We start from the raw sequence: 22,500 nt of genomic DNA, 5'->3' as shown, positions 1-22,500 counted from the left end.
AAAAAAAAAAAAGAAAATGCTGAGTCAGATTTTTTTCTTTCTTTCCTTTCGTTTGTTTGTTCCTTTGCGATGAAGTCTTAGCGTGCGGGTCTGATTAGTTGAAATATGATGGCACGGTTTGAGTGTAACGGCCACCTTACATGTGGAGCTTCTCCCCAAACGTGCTAACAATATTCTATCTTACGGCAAATCTGACTCATATGCCGAGAATCGTATCGGGTTCCAGGTACTTTCTGCTATCGTAGAATTATCCAACTAATTGTTTTCGCTAATCTTAGCAACAGACTGGGTATAGTGCTAAATATTGTGTGTTTGCTGAACTAGACGTTGGATTGCTGAACTATGAGAGTTGATATTGATAGAGGCTGATGTGACGTTACATGTTTCAAAGAAAGTGGGAGAAAAAGGAGAGCCAGTTCGTTGGGAAACATTTGAATATATTCATTTAAAAATACGTTGATGAGACTAAACAGTGATTAACGATCTTTCTAGTCTACCCCCACTCATCTCATTAATAAGTTGGAACGAAGATCAAGTTGAATAAATCTCATTTGTCTTCCAGCAGTTTTGTCTTAATTCTATTTAAGGTATGAAAGAACTTAGCTGCAAGTGGCATTCCACTGATCGGGAAAGAGCATGAATGGAATGCATACAAAGACAATCTTCAACGAGAAACACAATTAGTGGAATTTGAACAGGAGAATGACAATCATTGTAAGTTTAACCTTTTATAATTTCTGAGAATAGAACTTGGGCGATATTTGATATCCATGAAAAGTTGCAATTTACATTCATCAAGCCTGACACATGGCTGCCTGATATAACGTTAAATATTGGGTGAGCAAACTCACTAGCATAATAAAACAGTTAGTCGAGAACAACAGAAAATAAAACTTCAGTCGAGGCCAACTTGTTGAAGTCGAGGTTAGAATTGCTAGGGTTGTGGGAATTGATAGAAAAAGATGTGATGTCACATGGTTCAAAGAGAGAGTGAGTGAGAGAATTCAGCAGTTCTTGAGCAATTGATGAGATGAGATTAAACATTGATTATCAGTCTCTCTCTGGTTCTCCCATCCCATCTTAATGGTTACTGATTTGGAACGAGTATCAAGTGAAATAAACCTCCGCTGTCTTGCATTATTCTTGGTTCAATGTAGTCCTTTTTGAAAATATAAATAAGATTTGATTTTCAGGACAGCAAGTTCTAAGTCTGAAAAGATTACACGCAACCCCATACTAAAACAAACAACAATGACACAAGGTTGACAACGCAAAATTTCATTGCCACAAAGTAAATACTTGAATATAATTGAATAAAGATATCGTCTCCTTTCGACTATGTATTTATTTAAAAATTTTTTTTTAACTTTTCAGTTTCAATGAAGTTATCTGTCTACTGGCTAATTTATTATTTTTTTTACGCTTTCTACATCCAAGAGAAACATGTTTTCCATACTCCAATGCCTCTGTTCAGTCTCAAGAGACAATGGATACCTCCTGTAAGGGTAGTTGTACGCGTAACTGTGAGGCAAGTGTTGCACTAAAAAAATATACTGCGATCCCCGTAAATTGTCATAGATTAATCACGTTAATCTCTATTTTATTCATGAAAAAGGGTGAGACAATCGACACATCTCCTGGATCGGTACTGTCTGAGTCTAGTGGCAAGGAAAGTGATAAATGACTGGAACAATGCCGAGATAAGCAGAGAGCACATACAGCACCTGGGATTCCTATTTTAGTACTGACCAGACTTAGCATTGCTTAACTTCGGTAATCTAACGGGAACCGGGGTGTCCATATAAGCATGACTTCTGTTACCATATTAGTACACGGCATAATCACATTGACACACCGGTTCTCATTAGATCACCAAAGTTAAGTAACGTTGAGCTTGACCAGTACCAGATGGGTAAACATTTGGGAATACCAGGCGCTGTATGTTGGAGGACGTTGATATTTATTATTTTTTTTTTTGCAAACTTCAATGATTAGGGCTCATCAGTTTCCTTTGTATTCAAACCGTTTCACCATGATGGTCTTTTTTTTTTTTTTACATTTTCACCCCAAACAAGGCACATTGCTACTTTGGTGTAGGGGGCTACTATCAGGGGCAACAACTACTGGGGTACTATGTAGGGACTTGGGTAGCAAGATATCGCTTCATTTTACACTTGAACTTCTGCACGTCAGTACAGTTGGGGAAGCAGCGACCTGGAATGGAATTCCAGAGTCTAGCGGTTCTGGGGAAGAAACTACTGGAATAGAAAGATCTTTTACATCTAGGGATCTCTACTGTGTGGGGTGGGATTTAGTAGCCTGTCGGGTTTCGACCACTGGATTAAGCTGGTTGAGACAAGAGAGTGAGGCTGGCTCTGTTCAAACCAGCTTTACAACAAAAAAGAATTCTCCACGCATGTCATCCACTATCCCTATGGTGATCTGCTGATCTTTGTTGTTTCAACGAACGAACGAACTATTTTTATCGCCCATATCAATCATAAAACACAGTTAAGTTTGTTTATATATAGAACAAACATACCTCTCTTTTTTAAGTACTGATTATTTTTATAAAATCTAAACACTAGACTAATCAAGACTAAGGGATAATTAAATAATATGTTTATTTAAAAAAAAAATACTAGATTTGTCACATTATATTAGTAAATCTTAGACAAATAAAAATAAAATTAACAAAATAATATTCCCTACTTCTGTAGACTACATGCATACATTTCCCAGAAAAAAAAATAATAATATGATATGAGCAAACAAAATATAATTAAACAGTTATTATTGATCCCTGTCTCTGTCTCTCTGTCTCTGTCTGTCTGTCTGTCTGTCTGTCTGTCTCTCTCTCTCTCTCTCTCTCTCGCTTTCCGTTTTCTCCCTCCCCATTGGTCAGTGTGTTACATAGTAGGGACCCTAGGACAGTAAGTAGAGATTGAGTTAGCTAGTGTGAATTTTGACGAGTGTCACTTTTAGTACATGTCGCAATCCAGAGACAGGCGATGTGAGTTAAAGCAGGAAGCAGAGGTCAAACTCCACAGCTAAAACAGTCGATCGATATCAGCATATGACGAATCAGAGACATTTTCGGGTAAGAGAAACAAATAGCAGGCGAAGAAGACACTTTCCAAATGATGTATTTGTGTAAACGAGTGCAGAGAGATGGTAAAGGTCACACCTGCTTGCTGACAATGGAATTTAAAACAATGTTTAAATGTTTCTTTCTCTTTCCCTCTCTATTTCTCTCTCTTTTTTTCTCTCTGTTTCTCTGTTTCTCTCTCTCTCTCTTTCTTTCATTCTCTTTATCTCTTTTTCAATTAAAAAAGAGAGGAGAATTAAATTGTATTATTTAAAAGAGTCGAAGCTGTCCATGCGGACAACACTGACGCATAGTTCTATTGCCGACACGTGTCAAGTCGAGTTAAAATGCTCCTTTTGTTTATTCTAGGCAGCGTTCATCAAATTATACAAGTGTAGTATCTGTTCTTCAGATGCTTCACTTCAATTTCTTGTTCTCTCTCAGTGGAGGAGAAATCCTTCACGACTGAGACAATTTTTATTTTTGTTCCTTTTCTCCACGTTAAAAAACGACCCTGGTGTCTAACTCTGTCTTGTGGGGAGGCATTGTAAATAGGAACATTAATTTTCAGCAACATAGAAGCGGTCCCTGTCATTGAATGCCGACGATAGTTGCTGCCCGTAACAATGCAACAAAGACTCGACGATCAGACCTGCCAACCAGCTATAGCCGGCGATATACCGATCTCTTGATGTAAATGGATGTGTCTATCGTTTGATCGTGTCTAACACCCGCGGAGCTGGTTGCCCATTACTCAGACATAAAAATCGTTCCTGAAATGTCTCCACGAAATGGACTCTTTCTTTCTTTCTTGACGCGGGCGACTCACAGGACAGACAGACACGAGGACCTTTGTACGGTAAGCCATTTTCCCCACACTTCCCCCTGATCTCATGATCACAAGGATGGCAAGGGGTGGTGATCATCTTCGCCGGGTGCTTCTTCGAGGGGGGGGGACGACAGACGCCTCATTTTCACTTGTACTTTCGTACGCGGTCTGAGAGTCGAACATCTCTGTCTCTCCTGGGAGGCTACTACTCTCTATGTCTTCTTGGAGGCTACTAATCTCTGAGTCACTGTCTGATGGTGGTGATGCAATCCAGAGCGATGTCTCGCTAGATTCTGACTCTGATTCGCTCGTGACGTCTAGTGATGGTTGCATTACTAACTGCATGTCTTTAACATAACGGGGCACGCCGTCGACCCGCACCGCTTGTGGGCTGATTATTTCAGTAACTCGCTCGACTCCATACCTTATCGTGCACTTGCCTCGCAGGTTTTTGATCCACACAACATCCCCTTTCCTCACTCTCTCTCTCCGGCTACTTCCAGTTTATGTAGCGGGTTCGTCTCTATGCCCTTCGCCCTGACGTGATACCTATGCAATGTATCAGCCAGTGCCGTAGAGGGCGAAACATCATCTTTCGGGGTTACATTGTACAAATAAACTGCCTCAAACACTGTGCAGCCTGATCTAGCCCTGATTGTTTTGACGGTTCGATGATTCCATTCAATGATCCCATTTCCATTAGGTACATGGGCGCATTGAAACCTCAGATATACTTCCCAGCTGTCAGTAAACTTCTTAAACTGCTCACTGGTAAATGCAGCATCACTGTCAAGCAATATTTCTGTTAGAGGTCCACGTTCAAGGAAAATATTGTTTAGTTGACGGACAATAGTGATTGTATCTTATCAACACAGCATACGCCATATGGCAAACCTTGATGAAACGCAATCAATGAGAGTCAGGAAATCCTCACCCTTGTGGTGAGTAACGTCTATCGCTAACCAGCTCCAGTGGCTCCTAACTTTCAACTTCCCCTTTTCCCAGCGAATGGGTGCCGGGTCAATGGACTGGCATTCCACGCAGTTTTTGACGTCTGCCCTTTGCACTCCTGGTTCAACCAACTTAGCAAAATATAGGATCTGCTTGACTCCAGGATGCCCATTTTGTTGGTGGATTTCCTTAATCCGATTAGATCATACATGCAGCACAGGGAGGTTGCGTAGGTTCAACAGTTCTTTTTATGGCATGAAGCCATCTTTGAGGTACCCTTGTTAAACAATCTGCCTTGTTTATGCTGGATCTGACCAGTGACACCTCCATTGATAGTGCATATTCGTTCATCAGGCTCATGATCATGTCGAGCCGCCAACGGATGAGCATCTCGCTCGTTGCTTTGGTTCGCACTCTAGCCCATCCGGTAAGAGTGTCTGAAATTCACTTATGGATGCAAGCAGAATCTGTGAATAGTCACAGGGTGGTTGTCTTCCAAAGGATTGCCAAGTTTATTCCCTTGATCACTGCATCGAGTTCTGCCAGGTTTATGTGTTGGGAGTCCTTTTCTGGGCGCAACCAGCAAGCGTCTTCCACTACGGCTCCATCATGGACTAATGACATGCTAATAGCAAGAGAGCTTGCGTCAACCCATACACTACGGTTCTGGCTGTCAACACACCATCTGCCTCATCCTGGATTTTCTTTGTGCAGTCTGGTAAGGACCTCTCTTACCATTGTATTGAGAGGGATGTCATAAATTTTGTCATCCCATCTGGTGGTAACGTCAAAGGCAGCCACCCACAGGAAGGTGTCCAACCAACTTTCCGCACAATGAAAATATGTTCCGTCACGTGAAAACACAGGACATACCTGGGATTTCATTGCCTCGTTTCCAGCACAGGACTATCTTCTTCCCAGACCTGCAAACCGAGCACTCTTGCACCTTTATGGTTCCTTGCTAAGAAGGCCAAAGTTGTGAAGATGTTCTTTTATGCACGTTGCAGACACAATTTCTTCATCCACTTACACATCGTCGATATATGCACATGTTGCCCGCTGAATGCGTTCATCCTTAGTCAATATAGCGTCAACAATCCTTTGCATAATTGATGACACCACATTAAGTCCAAATCCCATGCAGGTTAAGCAATACCTTTCTCTCTTGATGAGCACCGTTTGATAAGGCCATAGTGACTGATGTACATGCACTTGAAGGTATGCTTTACGAAGATCCAGCACAGATACATTAGATCCTGCTTGCCACCATTCCCTCAACTTCTCTGTAAATACATCCGCGTGGGCTGTAAAAGGATTTACGTGCTCATTTAGTTCCCGATAGTCGAGTACCAGCCTCACCTTATGTTTATTATGCTGAATAACAGCCATTAACAGGATCAGACACTTTGGGAGGCCCAATTCCTTCTCTGGATAGGGAACAAGCCATCCATTTTTAATCCAAGTCTGTAGTTTCTTATCGTATTCTCCACGAACTCCAGGAGGAATTTTATATTCCGGAACCCTATTGTACACTTTCCCGGGTGGCTGCTCATCCGACCATTTCTAAGAAATTGTCCAGGACCTCGTACACTGGTCGAATTCTGCATGAAAGTCAGACTATTACAGTTTCATGGATGCACCCAGAGCAAGGCAGGCGTTAAAGAAATGTGCCTTACCCTCACCATCAATATGGACATCACTCAATTCTTTGATAATGTCCATTCCTAACATCAGGTCATAACCAAGAAGGTCCCCGCTCACAACCAAGGCTTGTACGGTTATTGTAGGCCCATCACTGACACGTGTACGAATGACACTAACTCCACAAAAGCCTAGCGTGCCCCCGCCGACTGTCAGTACTGGAATCCTCTTCTTGTCCCATGCGTCACAGCATGCTTTGTGCACGAGAGTCTGCGTGCACCCTGTGTTTATGAGCGCAAAGCATTCACACCCGTTCACACGCACTCTCACTGCAGGTAGCCCCCTATTTGTCAATGATCTGGGGAGAATACTGGCGCTATAGTTTACTCCCCTTGTCCGTTTCCTGGACAACTCCTTGCTATGTGCCCTAGCTTGCTGCACCGGTAGCAATGCATGCGTCTTGGCGTTTCCTGAGAAGATGTGTCCTTCACACTGCTTCAGCTTCGGCAGTCCCTAGAAAAGTGGTTTGGCCCGCCACGTTTATAACAGCTTACGCCATCTTCTAATGGAGTAGATGCTTCTGCAGCTCCTAGCACCGGCTCCGCATCTTTTTCTTTTAAAATATTGCGGGATCCAACAATTCCTGAAGATCAATCTCACTAAGCCTTGATGATGCTCGTAGCAGTCGGCTCGTGTTGTCCGGGAGTCCTGTGAGAAAAGCACAACTTAATATGCATTCAGCCACTCCACCAAACGGCGCAGCTAATCTCTTTAAATCCGCCATCTCATTCAATCCAAGCCGCTGTTTGGTGAACTGCCTCCAGGCAATAAAAGGATCCGTAGCAAAGGCTGCGTATAGCGCCTCCTTAACCTCCTCCAGAGTTGGTTCATCCCTGAGCTGTTGATAAACGGAGTATGCCCCCTTGGTCAGCCTCAATGGGATGACAAGCGTGGGATCCTTTATTTTGCAAAGCCAGCAGACAAGCTCAGCTTTTTCCCACAACTCAACTACCGAGGGTCCAGCGGAGGAGCCGTCAAACTCCGATATCAATCTCAGATAAAACTTGTCTATTGCAAAAAAATGGGCCGAAAAGGCTTGCAGTCGATCAACAGACAAAAATTACTGCTCACACAAATTCTCCCAACTGATTTTGCCAAAACTCAAACGTCAAATCATTTCTCGATCCTTTCCCACCGACAAGTGATCTGTTTTTATAAGGCACGTGCATGTGATCTCGCGAGACTTTGTACACTACAAAACGTCATGGGCGCCGTGATTGACTTTTTCTTTCTTTCTTTCTCGATGCATGTGACTCACAGGAGAGACAGACACGAGGACGTTTGTACGGTAAGCCATTATCCCCACATTTTCTTACATGAGAAGTTTTATTCATAAGAAAGTATGAGACAATCGATAACCACTAGGCGACACTGCCACACACAAAACATGGCAAAGATAAAAAGAAGCGACGATAAAGAGAACAAAAAGACCAGCATGTAAACACTCGCACGTATGTATAAAGACTTTATTTTATCTGGTTTATTGATTGCTCATGGGTGAAGTGATTTGGAATAAAGATCAATTCAAATAAATTTCATCTGTCTTCCATCAGCTTTGTCTCGACTTAGTCTCATTTTGAAAGTAGAAATATGGCACTTTGATTTCAACACTGCTTTAAAAATGCACTGATGGGATCTTATTAACTAGTGATTACTGATCTCTCTCTTTCACGCCACTGATTAGTGATCTGGAACGAAGATTAAGGTGAATAAACCTCCTCTGTCTTCAACAGCTTTCACTTGACTTTTTCGACGTATAAATGAATTTATTTCTAGACAGCGTTCCCTAAGCCTGGAAAGATCACAGAAAGGATGTACGCAGAATAATGTAGCGGTACTTAAGGACCGTGTTTATCATCAGAATTTTTTTCGGGTTGTTTACATAAAACGCTGGAAAGTGTCGAACGGAAATTCCATGATTTTCTTTTTCACACAAACATTCTGCAAGAGTGCCAAATAATCAATTCAAACTTTTAATAATTGGAAAGTTGTTTTTTTACAATTTCCTTTTTATAGTTTCATTATTAACGAAATATTAGTGATTGGACGATTCCAATATTTTTCTGATTCTGATACAATCATCGATTCCGTACTAAATTCCCGATTTTGATATGATTAATAATTCCGATTCATTATAAATCTCTTAATGTTTAACTATAAAGTTGCTATTTTTTCCCAGATGACCATAAAAACGCATGTTAAATTTTCAAATATTTTCTTAAGCATAAAAGTACACTTGCGAGGAGGGATGATCTACGAATGTCATTATCTCTAGTAGTTTAAAATCGATAAATCAATTTATTATTTTATTTTTACTACAAACAATGGAAGATTTTGTTTAAATCAAAATCAAATAAAAAGAACAAAAGAATCGTTTTTGGTACTGGAAAATTTCCGATTCCGATACCGATTCTGATACCCTATAGATGTCCGATTTTTCCGGTTCTCGATTCCCATTAATCATCTAAATATATTATAAAGTAAAAAAAAAGAACATAAACAAAAAACAAACAAACGATATCAACAAATAATAAATTGAAACTGTCTTTATTTTTATAAATGATAAAAATCCTGTTAAAAAAGCATAAGGCCTAAAACAGTTTGGGATTTTTTTTTAATAATACCTGTTTGCAATTTTCAATTTTCAAATATGGCGGCCATGATAAAGTGGATATCATTTTTACGAATAAAGAACACATATATGATAATAAACTTTTATTCATGTTTGGCACAAGATGAAAACGTAAGAGGGTATACTTACTAATCTTTCAACTGAGTGGTTATCCAAGAGACCCTCACAGATAGACTGGCAGCCATCAGGTCCAATATCGTTATCTTCCAGATTAAGGGTGCTTACGGTCGAGTTTAACTGACAATAAAATTTGGAAAATAGATATTGTTTATTAAACATAGAAGTCGGTTTTAAATTTCGGTTATTGTTGTGCTTATGCGTGAATAGAAAGTGATAAATGGATGTGACTAGGCTGTAACACGAAGCTAACAGAGATATTCGTCACAAAGCGAGTTACAGGTCTTAAAAGTCTTCTAAAAATGAAATTAAAATGTGATAAATGAACTAGCTCGTGACACACCAAGAAAAGCAAGAGAATTTTGTTACAAGGTGAGGGTGTGGTCATATTTATCTGAAATTAAAATGTGATAAACAAATGTGAGTAATTGGCAACACTTCATACACTTTATAAAATTTAAATTATATGTACAAAATTTCCGAAGTAAGATAACGGAAGTGGTTCCAAATCTCTAAGTGTTCTTCTAATCTAAGAGACCGATATGAGCTGAACCGCCTACAAAACTTCAAACATATCCTACTTGGATGAAATTTAAATTATATATATATGAAAATTTGGGGGCGGGGAAGGAGAGGGTAATGTATGCGTTCCCAAACTTTCTAGACGCCGAATATCTACATGTCCCATTCACCTCGGAATGACCCATGGGAACATACCCCCTTAAAACTTGAAACATGTATACACGATTTTGCTTATGTTATTATTTTAAAAGTAGACTTTACAAATGTCTGAATTCTTTAGTTAGAGTGGTACTAGACTGAAAACATCGAGTGTGCAATTTCGATTCTACCTACCCTTCCTGATGTCAAAAGAATATATTTTTTCTTTTTTAATATAATAAAATGTAACTGGAGAATTTTGGTATATTTATAACGTAAGGTATGTCTGCTGTCTCCTCTCCCTTTATGCATGCATGAAGGTAAAATATTTTCCCATGTTTTTTCCATATTAGGAAAATGAACACCATTCTGTTCATTGTTAAAGTGTTTTTTTATTCTATATGTCTGACGAAAGACTGTCCTTGTGAAAAATTTCAAACGAGATAATGTTTGAATTTGTCCGAATAGTCTTGAAACAATTGTAACTAACGATGAAGTACACTATTTGTTGCTATCAATCGATTCCTTGATGTCTTGATTTTGCTAAAACAATATATATATATATATATATATATATATATATATATATATGCATATATATATATATATATTTAAGAGAAAGAAAATTTAAACTGTAAGTTGAAATTTACAATCAAAATTTATTGTTCGATTGAACACTCTAAAAAAACAATTTACAAAGTCCTTATTTTGGACAGAAAGAAATCCGCAAATTAAGCTCCACTCTCTATTACGTATTGAGCTTTTTTATTCGGTTGGGATGAAATTATCTATATATAAATACTGGTATTTATATTAGTTTGAAGTTTACCATTGCGTATATCAGGTAAACACTACATCCTTTTGATTTCATTACTATATATATCACGCTACAATGAAGTTTACATACCGGTTCTCGCCAGGTAACCGGTTAAGCAACGATTAACCTGGCCAGTATAAGATGGGTGACCATTTGGAAAGGCTAGGCGTGGTATATACCGCGCTGAGACTTAGAAATTTCCAGGATGGTATTTAGTATTTAATACAATGCACCCGCAGTCTTCATTAAGGCATGCATCAAGCAGAAGGAAAACTCTGATGTAAAAACTGAGGTCTACTGTCTGCTCTGTCTTGTGTCGGCCATTGCACCGACGAAGATTAGCAGTTGTAGCAAAAAGTGTGGTTGGTTCTTCACTACTCTGAATAAATTATGTGTGGATTTTTTAACAACTTAGTTATTGTGGCGGATCTCATACGTCTATATATATATATATATATATATATATATATATATATATATATATATATATATATGCAACTTTGTCCGTGTGTTTGAGTTCGTTCCTTATAGACCCCGAAACGGATGAACAGATTTTCTTTTAATTTTACAGAACTTTAGTGCATAAGTCTGGGAGTGAACTTAGTTAAGTTTTGTCTCAGAATACCCCCGATAATTTAATGATAATCGATAATTGAAACCGTTATTTTAATTTATCTATAATCGGTAAAGCCATTTTTTCCATGTCGTCGCTTAGCAACAATGATAGAACAACGGTCCGTGAAAATTCTACTGTGGGTGTGTTTGTTTGTTTGTTTGTTTTTGGCATGACGTGATCTGTAGATTCAAACTCCGCACGTAAATTTCTTAATTTTTTTCATTATCTGCAAAGAATTTTATAAGACTTGAAAATTTACGTGTTTTCTTTTCTTTTTTCTTTCTTTTTTTTTTTTTTTTTGCATGACGTGTCTGTAGGTTCAAACCCCGCACGTAAATTTCTTCTTTTTTTTTTTTGCTAACTGGAAAGAATTTATATAAAATAATTTTACAAAAGAAACAGTAGATTCTTTAGATTGCAATGTAGAATAACATATTTTGGTCTAAGTTACTTCATGGAGGCATGTAAAGCTTCCTCTCGGGCGATTTCATGGATTTCAATGACAATAAAAATATAGGAGTGTGAAACATTCATTGATCATTCAATCCCGTACAACGTCGGATCCTACTAATATATATATATATATATATATATATATATATATATATATATATATATATATATATATATATATATATATTGGGCTTCGATCCTGGTTTGAGATAGTTGCTTGTTTAGCCACACTGATGAGCTGTGAAACAGCGAAACAGTACTGCATGTGGATGACTATAATGCTTCATATCTTAGGTTGAGCGTTTGGGAAGTGACATACAAATTACCATTAGCGTATGAAGCGATGCTCTTTGTGTAAACAAATTGAGTTTAGGTACTTTGGACAATGTCAAAACATTGTCAATTCACTACTCGCATAGCAGCAGTCGTATAGCGCAACGGTTAGAAGCCCCGACGTTTGGGCGATCGGGTTTCGATCCTGGCTTGAGGTAGTTGCTTGTCTAGCCACACTGATGAGCTGTGAAACAGGGAAACAGTACTGTATGTGGATTACTATATCGGTCGTCGAACGTTTATGGGGTTCAAATCAAAAGTTGGAGAGTGTCTTGCCTTGGTAGTCTAACAACATTTCGGGTTTCGAACCGCCGGCTTCGCTTCGAATGTGAACAAGCAATGCTGGTCTCAGTCGAACGTTGTGAGTCATGGTCGGATTGGTGTGTAATTTTTGAAGTGTAAGGTGATGACCCTCACCACACCCCGACAACATGCTACTTTGAACTTTGCGACGAGAATTATTTTTAGAACGGCGTGAAGGTAATCATTTCGATTGTTTAGGCGGTGTGTGAATTATTTTTAGCACACCAACGTGGCAACAGAACCTCAAATGTCGGTTGGTCGACCCCTTTTAGCGTCGGATGACAAAGGACTATGAGGTATCCAAAAAGTTAAGATAAAAAGAGCAATAGATACCAGTTCTTCGATGTGACATGAACGAAGCAGGCTGACTCCAGGGCAACACCCGTTCATTGCACGAAAAAAAAAAAAAATGATGGATATTTCGTTTTTAAAGTCTTTACACTTTAAACTAGTTCTTTGAAAAACGGAAAAGAAATGCAAATTCTTTTACGATTGAACAAAAAGAAAGAAAAGAGAAATGCAAGCAGTAAAGCTGCTGCGAGTGTAAAAAGGAAAACTGCAGACGACGATTGAATTAAAAAAAAAAACTGATAGGAAATTTTGACAAAGGAATGCGAGTGTCAAAAACTCGAAAGGAATGATATCCCAATTTGCAGCTAAATATCACCCAATGTATGACAAATTTTCATGAAAATATATTTTATTTGAAAATTGAAACAAGAATGAGGTATATAAATGGATACGTTTGGAAGTCTAAAAACAACGTATCCATTTATATATGTAATTCTTTATTTCAATTAATATACAACGTTTCAAGTGCTGGTAAAGAAAAAATATGGCTACAATCAGACATTTTTTTTGCAATGTGTTGGGCAATAAAAAAAAAACAAGTTTCATTTGATAAATATTTTAAACGTGAAGAACGTTCCGTTGAGGAATCATCTTGATGCAAGAAATTTGCCAAAGAGAGAAGCCCAGATTGCAATATGCTTTCTGTTCTGATAAAAGTGGATTCCCCTTCCCTCTTCCTCTCTGCCTATTCGTTCATCCACTCACTTGCGCCATCAGCTGATCATCGAAAGTTAAGAAATTAAAAGTTTAATTGGAATTACATTTTATATTCTTAATGCAAGTATATAGACTATTACTGTAATCATCTTAATATATGTTTTCGTTGGTGATTTTCTCTGCAATTAAATGTATAAAATCATCAAACTTTGCAGACAAAAAAAGAACTTTTTAAACCTGGAACCAAGCAATTTCAGTTAATTTAAAGGGAAAATATCATTTCCGTCATCGAGCATATCAGTGTTTGAACAAACCTCTGGAACGAATTATGGTCGAGCACTGAGGTACCACTATATATATAAGTGAAAGTGTCTGTCTGTCTGTCTGTCTGTCTGTGTACATTTCTGGACACAATAACTCTGTCAATTTTCAGTCTACAGGCACGACATTTGATATACAGGGTAGTGAGATTTGGGAAAATCTTTGTAATCCGTTTTCGGCCAGAAATTTGGCTGTTAAGGGATCAAAGTTAACGATTTTACCTTTGAGAACTCTACCGAACTCCTCAGCCAATTTTGGGTATAAGCAATTGAAATTTTAGATATAGGTTCCTTGGACATGGATCTAACTTAGAAACTTGATTTGAGCCCAAAACAATAAATTTTAAGGGGTCATATTAGGGGTTAAAGTTTTAAAAAAATTTGACCGCTGCGGCCTCTACCAAATTACTCAGACAATTTCTGGTCTAAACAGTTGAAAATTTACATAAAGGGTATTCAGAGAGAGGGCAAATTTTTCAATCGGTTTGGATCGAAAATTTGAGTTACCAATATATAAATGTATGTATGTATGTATGTTTGCATGTCTGCTTAAAACTTTCGACATAGACGACGGATTTTCACAAGATCAGTTTCGTTTTGAAACTTGATCCTTCAGACGACAAATACCGACAAATTGACTAAAAACATTCATTTCTTCACCCTTAACCGGACACTTTTCTACAGTGAGGGGTCGCTTTTTTTGCCGATATTTTCGAAAGTCATCCCCTCTTTTCGTTTGTCTAGCCGTAATTTAAACCTACGTCACTTCTGGTTTGGCAGTGCTCGTAACAGCAAAGACGTCACGTTTTTTTCTCGTTCTTTTCCTTCTACCACTTTCCGTCTTCCTACTACCGCTTTTTTTTTCGCTCAACACACACCTCCAAACACCCGGGCAACGCCGGGCCCCATGCTAGTATATGGGTCGAACCTCCTTATATATGGTATACTCACGTTGTTACACCAGTTTCCATTGTATCTTGAGCGTCGCCCGCAGTGAAGTTTGAATAAGAACCCGTGGCATAGTGGATAACATACTTGGTAAAATAGTTGTAAGTTACACTCTTCTAGAGGTTGAAGGTTCAATCTCTCTCTCTCTCTCTCTCTCTCTCTCTCTCTATATATATATATATATATATATATATATATATATATATATGTGTGTGTGTGTGTGTGTGTGTGTGTGTGTGTGTGTGTGTGTGTGTGTGTGTATTGACTAGCAGATTAACCCGACATTGCTCGGGATTGAAAGATGATCAGCTAATGTTTCACACTCCCATATTTTTATTTCCATTGAAATCGATGAAATAGCCCAGTTCAGTTTTCTAATCAAATCGATCGATTACCTGCTCTAATTGGGGAGCCATTGCGGTGCACCGGGAGGAAGCTTCACATGCCTCTCACAATGACCAAATTCACAATATATTGTAGTCTACATTGAACTGTTGAGAATCTACTGTTGAGTTTATAATTCTTTTATACTAGCACGACCCGTTAACCGGCATTGCCCAGTGGTAGCATGCAAACCCCCTCCATCGCGTATAGATTTAAAGTACGGTTGTTTTTGTTGTTGGTTAAACCCCAACCTCCTCATGTTAAGAACGGCTTTCGAAATAGATACCCCGAAGAACGGCTTTTGGAATTGGCATGCCATTTTGTGAGTGGGGAATGGTGCAGTGTCGTTTGGCTCGAGAGAACTAGGCTGGCGGGCAGGGTGTATGTAATCATGGTATTTTGGGGGTATGGTTCAGGGTATTATTCAGGGTATTGTTCAGAGCATTGTATTTTTGTTGGCAAGGCTGGAGTTAATGTGGCAAAACCTCCCGAACCCTCTATCAATTAAAGAGAACTAAATTCCTGTAGTCACATGTTCGTTACTTTGTAAAAATATACACGTTTTTTTTTATTCAGAAATTGACAGTTTGAAGTAAGCAGAAAAAATATACCGTATAAACAGAAAGGTTTTTTAAGTAATAAAGAATGCTTTTTTTTATTTGGAATAATATTTACAGGATTTTGTTTCTATTATAAACAACGTTAGACAACAGAAACAGAATTATTGTATAATTTATGAAAGAAATATTAATTATATACCGGAAAGGAATTTGGGGAAAACAGGTCAAAACAATTTATTATGTTTAGTGACCTATTTTCGTGTAAATAAATTTATGGTGAATTAGGAAAAAAACAATTTATGTCTCACACTATTACATGTACGATATATTTAATGTGTACATGAAAGCATTCGTGGCTTATGAAGATGTTTCGATATTTTAATATGTTTGTAATCGGGGTATTTTATCTGAAATGAGTGTCTAATCTAACCAGGGAAGCCATATTTGTTTTAATCTCTGTGGTGTTCCTTTTTGAATTAGGATTGACATTCTGGAATGGCCGAATAGTTTGGTCGCAGCCACTGAGATTTGCTTGAATTTGAGGAGGAAGAGATCATTAATTTTGGAATCAGGAATAGGAAATGTTATGGTATCTGTATAAGTGTATGAGGCAGAAAATTACAGTGCTATTGTACATATGACCCTAATACAGAATATCTACTGGGGTCGAGTGGGAGCGGTAGGAGTACTTTTATTTAGAGGGGAAAATAGCAGCTGCTTCCACTGTAGGTGTTTGCGACAGTGGTGAAGCTTCTCCTAGGATGTAATCTTGGATTTTAATAGAGCGAATAAATGTGAGTAAAGTGACGTTTAAAAGTTACATAATATAGTGGTTGATAGTGTAAACATAATACATTTGCATGTGGCATCTGTTGGAGCAAACCTAGTGTACTTTGGTCCAGAGAGGAATTTCTGCAATCAAATTAGTATATATTAGGTAGTTCGGATGATGTCAAAACATCGTTAAAGTCATGATTCGATCAGCAGTCGCCGATAGCATAGTGGTTAGGAGCCTTGACTGTCTTACAGGCAGTTGGGTTTCAATCCTGGCTTGAGGTAGTTGCCTGCCTAGCTGCACTGATGAGCTGTGAAACAGCGAAACAGTACTGTATGTGGATGACTATAATGCTCTTCATCTTGAGTTGAGCATATTGAGAAGTGATACACGAATTGCCATTAGCGTATAAAACGATGCTCTTTGTGTAAACAAATCGAGCTTAGGTATTTCGGATGATGTCAAAACATCGTTAAACTCACGATTCGATCACCAACCACCGATAGCATAGTGGTTAGGAGCCTTGACTGTCGTATAGGCAGGCGGGTTTCAATCCTGGCTTGAGGTAGTTGCCTGTCTAGCCGCACTGATGAGCTGTGAAACAGCGAAACAGTACTGTATGTGGATGACAATATATATATATATATATATATATGTGTGTGTGTGTGTGTGTGTGTGTGTGTGTGTGTAGGATATAATGGCTTTCATTAAAGTTTAAAAAGCAAAAGTCAAGTATTATGCTTTAATTGTGCTCTAAACAGAAATATTCGTTTCTATCACACTCTTATATCAAAGAACCAACTGTTGATTTTATATGCCTGGTCTTACTGGTTGTGCGGTGATAATGGCTTGAATTTAAGTTTAAAATGAAAAGGTCAAGTATCATTGTGAAAATGTGCTTTAAGCAGAAACATTCATTTCGAACGAGTCTCTGTCATATCAAAGAACCTATTGAACCTTTGGCTTGTGTGATAATAAAAATTCTCAAATGCACTTGTGATGTTAGGCTGTGTAAGTCACTTTTGTCAAAATCGCATGTTTCTTCTTTCATCGGATTATTTCGATTATCAATACTTAACAGATATATTTCGACACAAAACCTATTTAAGAACACTGCCAGGTACATAAAGTACCTTCGAGTGAAATTTGATAAAAATCAACTCAGCCGTTTTCGAGTCAATAGGGAATAAACTCAACATACACACAGACAAAGTTCATTATATATATATATATATATATATATATATATATATAACGAATAAATGACAAAAAAACTATATTAAAAAATTCATGATGTTGACCATCTTATAATTTATTCCTTTAGTCCAGTTGACTTTTACAATTCTTGACAGTTTCTGTTTCATAGCGTAAAATCAATCACTTAATTATTATATCAATCAGTGAATCTATTATGCCCTTAACTCATCAGAAGAAATAACAACAATCAATCTGTCAAAAGGAAATGACACGATTAAAATCCGAAAATTGAAAGAGAAGTTGCATATACCTTAATATGTTTCCATGACGCCATTTTGAATTTATTTGAATATATAAATTCAAAATGGCGTCATGAAAACACACACATATATATATATATATATATATATATATATATATATATATATATATATATATATATATATATATATATATATATATATATAGTTAGATATTAAGAGTTTGAGTTATACTTACATGAAGAGGAATAGCCAAAGCTTTGGCCCCTTTTGGACCAAGATTGGAGTAGCTGACATCTAAACTTTGTGTGCATTCAGTCAGTTCTGTAACAGCTCTAGTTGGTATCACGTTCTTCTTTTTACAACCGTCCATGTACATGATTTGTTGGGCATCAATCAGGCTCATTGGTACATCTCTAACAACGTCTGTAATTAACCAAAGACGAATTCATAAACTTCAAAGAAAAAAAAACGTTTTCAAGTTTGTTGTTAGTGAAATTGTAAACACGACTTTGTGTGAATGTTCATTGTACAGATTGTGATCGTCCGCGCGTTGTCTTCATTTAAATTCGTTGCTCGATTCCGACACCGGACGCGGTATTCATCATGTGGTCTTTTAACGTTGCAGGAGCAAACAAATAAAATCGAAAATGAATAAGAAATCCGACTCGGCTTTTTTTTTTTTTTTCTGCTTTAGCAAAAACTATTTATTATTGTTACTCTCCAAACAATGCTTCTTTTTTTTTTTTTTTTTTTTTTTTTTTTTTTTTACTATTTATTTCGTCTGCCATGAGATTAATAAAATCCTGCCGTCTCGACACCAGCTTAAAAGTTTCTTGCCGCCATCACGGCGCAACACGTCCATCCCACTCGATCGTTTCTCTCTCTCTCTCCCCTGATCTCACATTGGCATTAGCCAGCAATATTTTTTCCTCGATTTTACATGTCCATCTACTCCAGCGCGAACTTTGCTTCTCCTCGACCACATACTGTTCTTTTTGTCTTTTTCTTCTCACGCCAGCTCGTGCACATTGGTTAATTTGCATAATGCTTTAACGGCTTCTACTGCTGCTGCTGCTGCCAATACCTTCACTAGCCATCTATCTTTCGGCTGCTCCTGATATTTTCGCACGCACTCATACGCGTTCTGTTACAATCTCTGTCACTGCTGGAACAAAACGATTCTTCTGAGAAAGAAAAAAACAACTCGACTTCAAAACGGGTAACGATGTTTTCGTATTATTTTGGCTCTTCTCACCTTTAGTGTTATTTTCACAACGTTTCAATCGATGTAAGTGTTAACAATTACAAGACGCCTCTCCAACTACCGATAACCAATGACAAATAACACCCTTCCTGAGAATTCTTCCTTCAAACTCCTCGGCCTAACATTCACAGGCAATATGGGCTGGAACAAATACATTGAGGACATTGGAAAGGCTGCTGCAAAAAAAGGTGGGTTCCATCTATCTAGCTAGAAAACTACTCACATCTGAGAGTTCTTGTACTTCTTCAAGGCCACCATTCGCATACCATGCATGGAGTATTGTTGCCACGTCTGGGCTGGTGTATCTACCACTAGCCTCTCCTCTTGGATAGGGTTCAAAAAAGAGTTTTCAATCTAATAGGTCCCACTTATATCAAATAAGCTCCAACCCCTATTCCATCGACGCAATGTTGCATGTATTTTAATGGAATGCGCTCTGATGAACTCGTTGCTCTTGTGCCCCTTCGATGTACATAACCCACTTAGGAACAAAATCTCACCCCTTCACTGTTGAGATCTTTAAATGCTAAAAAGCTTTCTATTCTTATAATTTCTTTCCTCGACAGCTACACTTTGGAATTCCCTTCCTGTTACCTGCTTCCCTGACTGTAGCGATATGCAGAAGTTTAAATGTAATGTAAACCAATATCTTGTTAATCTTTTCTAAGCATGGTTCCAAATAGTAGTCTATTACCTCCAAGTGGCGATATCACTCGTTAAGGGTGAAGGTGAGCATAATAAGTGAAGCATGCATGATCCCCCGCGAGTTCACGGTGAACGAGGCATAAAAAAATGACTGAGTTCAACATTGCCCCCCCCCTATTTAGCCCCCAACGTCCTCAAGGGACGTCAATTCCTGGTGAAAATGAAAAAAAACGGTGTAGTTTTAGGTCTTAACATATGTAAATTTTAGTTCTGCACCATGCGAAAAAGAAAGGTCTAAGTCCATCATTTGCGCCGCTCCCATTTAACCCCAAAAGTCGCCAAGGCCTTAACATATTTAAATTTGAGTTCAGCACCACGCAAAACTGCTAAATAGACATACACAGAAAATTTTGGACAAATCTGGTAAAATAGTCCCAAAACTGGAGTGTTTTTATTAGCCCCAAAGATCCCCTGGGGAACACCCAATAGTTATTACGAAGTATAGACAAACAAAATTATACAGAATGAAATTATTATATATTATGAAATTAAGGCTAGACCATCGAAAAGAGGAGCTAACTTTCGAAAATATCGGCGAAAATAACAACCCCTCCCTATTGAAAAAGTGCCCAGTTAAGGGTAAAGAAATTAATGTTTTTAGCCAATTTTTCGGTATTTTTCGTCTGAAGGGTCGAACTTCAAAACGATACTGATCTTGTGAAAATCTGCCGCCTCTGTCGAACGTTTTAGGCAGACATGCAAACATACATACGTACATTTATATTATTGGTAGCTCAAATTTTCGATCCAAACCGATTAAAAAGCTTGCCCTATTTCTGAATATCCTTTATGTAAAATTTCAAATGTTTAGACCAGAAATTGTCTCAGTAATTTGGTAGAGACCGCAGAGGTAAATTTTTTTTTTTAACTTTTACCTCTATTATGACCCCTTAACATTTATTGTTTTAGGCTCAAATCAAGTTATTAAGTTATGTCAAAGGAACCTATATCTAAAATTTCAATTGTTTATACCCAAAATTGTCTGATGAGTTCGGTAGAGTTCTAAAAAGGTCAAATCGTTGAACTTTGACCCATTAACAGCCAAATTTCTTGTCGAAAACGGATTACAATTTGTCCAAATCTCAGTACTCTGTATATCAAATTTCGAGTCTGTAGAATTAAAATTGACAGAGTTATTGCGTAGGGAAATGTACACAGACACACAGACAGACAGACACACACACAGACACGTTCACTTTTACAGATATACTAGCATTTCAGCCCGGCGTTGCCCGGGTATTTGGAGATGTATGCTGAGCAAAAAAAAAAAAAAAAGCCCCCAAAACGGTCGATTTTTTTAACTTTGACCCCGACTATGACTCCTTAACATTTATTGTTTTGGTCTCAAGTCAAGTTATTAAGTTAGATCAATGTCCAAGGAACCTATATCTAAAATTTCAAGTGTTTAGACCCAAAATCGTCGGAGGAGTTTGGTAGAGTTTTCAAAGGTCAAATCGTTGAACTTTGACCCCTTAACAGCCAAATTTCTGGCCGAAAACCGATCACATCGATTTTCTCAAATCTCAGTACCCCGTATATAAAATTTCGAGCCTGTAGACTTAAAATTGATAGAGTTATTACTAGTGTTGTGCCGATGAATCGGAATCGGAATCGGGAATCGGTTAAATCGGTAATTTTCGGGGAATCGGAATCGGCATCGGAATCGGAAAAATTTGTGTATAATTTCCGATTCCAAAATCGATTCTTTGAATATTTTTCAAAAGTTAATTTTCAATTGCTTGTACCGATTATAAATATTTATTTCTTTTAAACTATTAGTAAAACTAAACTCTATAGATCTACGTACTCGTTATAGAATGAAGTTCTCATAACAAAATCACGTAATTTCATTAAATAGTTTTTGTTTTACGCTCCCTTGACTAATTATCGCAGTTTTTTTAGGAAGATTCCGAATTTCCCAAATCGTTTTTACGGCATAAAATAAAAACTATTTGATGAAATTACGTGATTTTTTTATGAGAACTTCATTCCATAACGAGTACGTAGAATATATATATTTTTTTTATTTTTCGTTTTTTAACATAGTGTAAACTGCACAAGCACCCTTTTTTAATACGTGAAGACAGTTTAGAGCTTCATCCTAGATCTAAAAATAATTTGGTTTTTAGTGGGTTTACAAATATCGTCCAAAAGTAGAATTTCAATGAGGGGGGACTTTTAAATGTAAATATAATTTCTTTTTCAATCTGAAAAATTTCTAAATGTTTTCTCTTTATCAATAGACTTTGATAAATGTTTTCTCTTTATCCAGACTTTGATAAATTCATTGTGAGATATTCATGTATATTTTTAACTTTTCCGAAACCTGAGAAAAATGCGACGGTGTCAGACAATGTGGCTCCAGGAAAATAAAATAAAACTCTATTCGTTTGAAATCTTTTCATATTAAACTCCTTGAGAAATTTGGCAAGTGGGTGTGAAAAAGTATTGTCGTCGAAACCAACGGCATCGAAGGTGTTAATTACCCCATAATACTTTCAACTCAACTTTTGAGTGAGATTGGCGGGCTTCAGCGAGGCCTCCGTGATATATATATGATTCCCGGATAACCGTCC

General features: G+C 37.6%; 1 protein-coding gene across 4 annotated transcripts in view; it reads right to left on the bottom strand.

Moving 5' to 3' along the window:
* Window positions 1–22,500, bottom strand: part of LOC145260612 (uncharacterized) — a 160,368-nt gene that overhangs the window by 36,331 nt on the left and 101,537 nt on the right. For all 4 annotated transcript variants that reach the window (XM_080118910.1, XM_080118908.1, XM_080118911.1 and 1 more), the window contains exons 4-5: window positions 18,191–18,378; window positions 9,331–9,438 (exon numbers count right to left, since the gene is read on the bottom strand). In XM_080118910.1, the coding sequence (XP_079975036.1) occupies window positions 9,331–9,438; window positions 18,191–18,378 (296 nt within the window). The remainder of the gene's footprint in view (window positions 1–9,330; window positions 9,439–18,190; window positions 18,379–22,500) is intronic.

Source organism: Euprymna scolopes, chromosome 36 (assembly GCF_053919585.1).
Source record: "Euprymna scolopes isolate OS-2025 chromosome 36, ASM5391958v1, whole genome shotgun sequence".
NCBI classification, from domain to species: domain Eukaryota; kingdom Metazoa; phylum Mollusca; class Cephalopoda; order Sepiida; family Sepiolidae; genus Euprymna; species Euprymna scolopes.
This window is presented reverse-complemented; position numbering and strand designations above follow the sequence as displayed.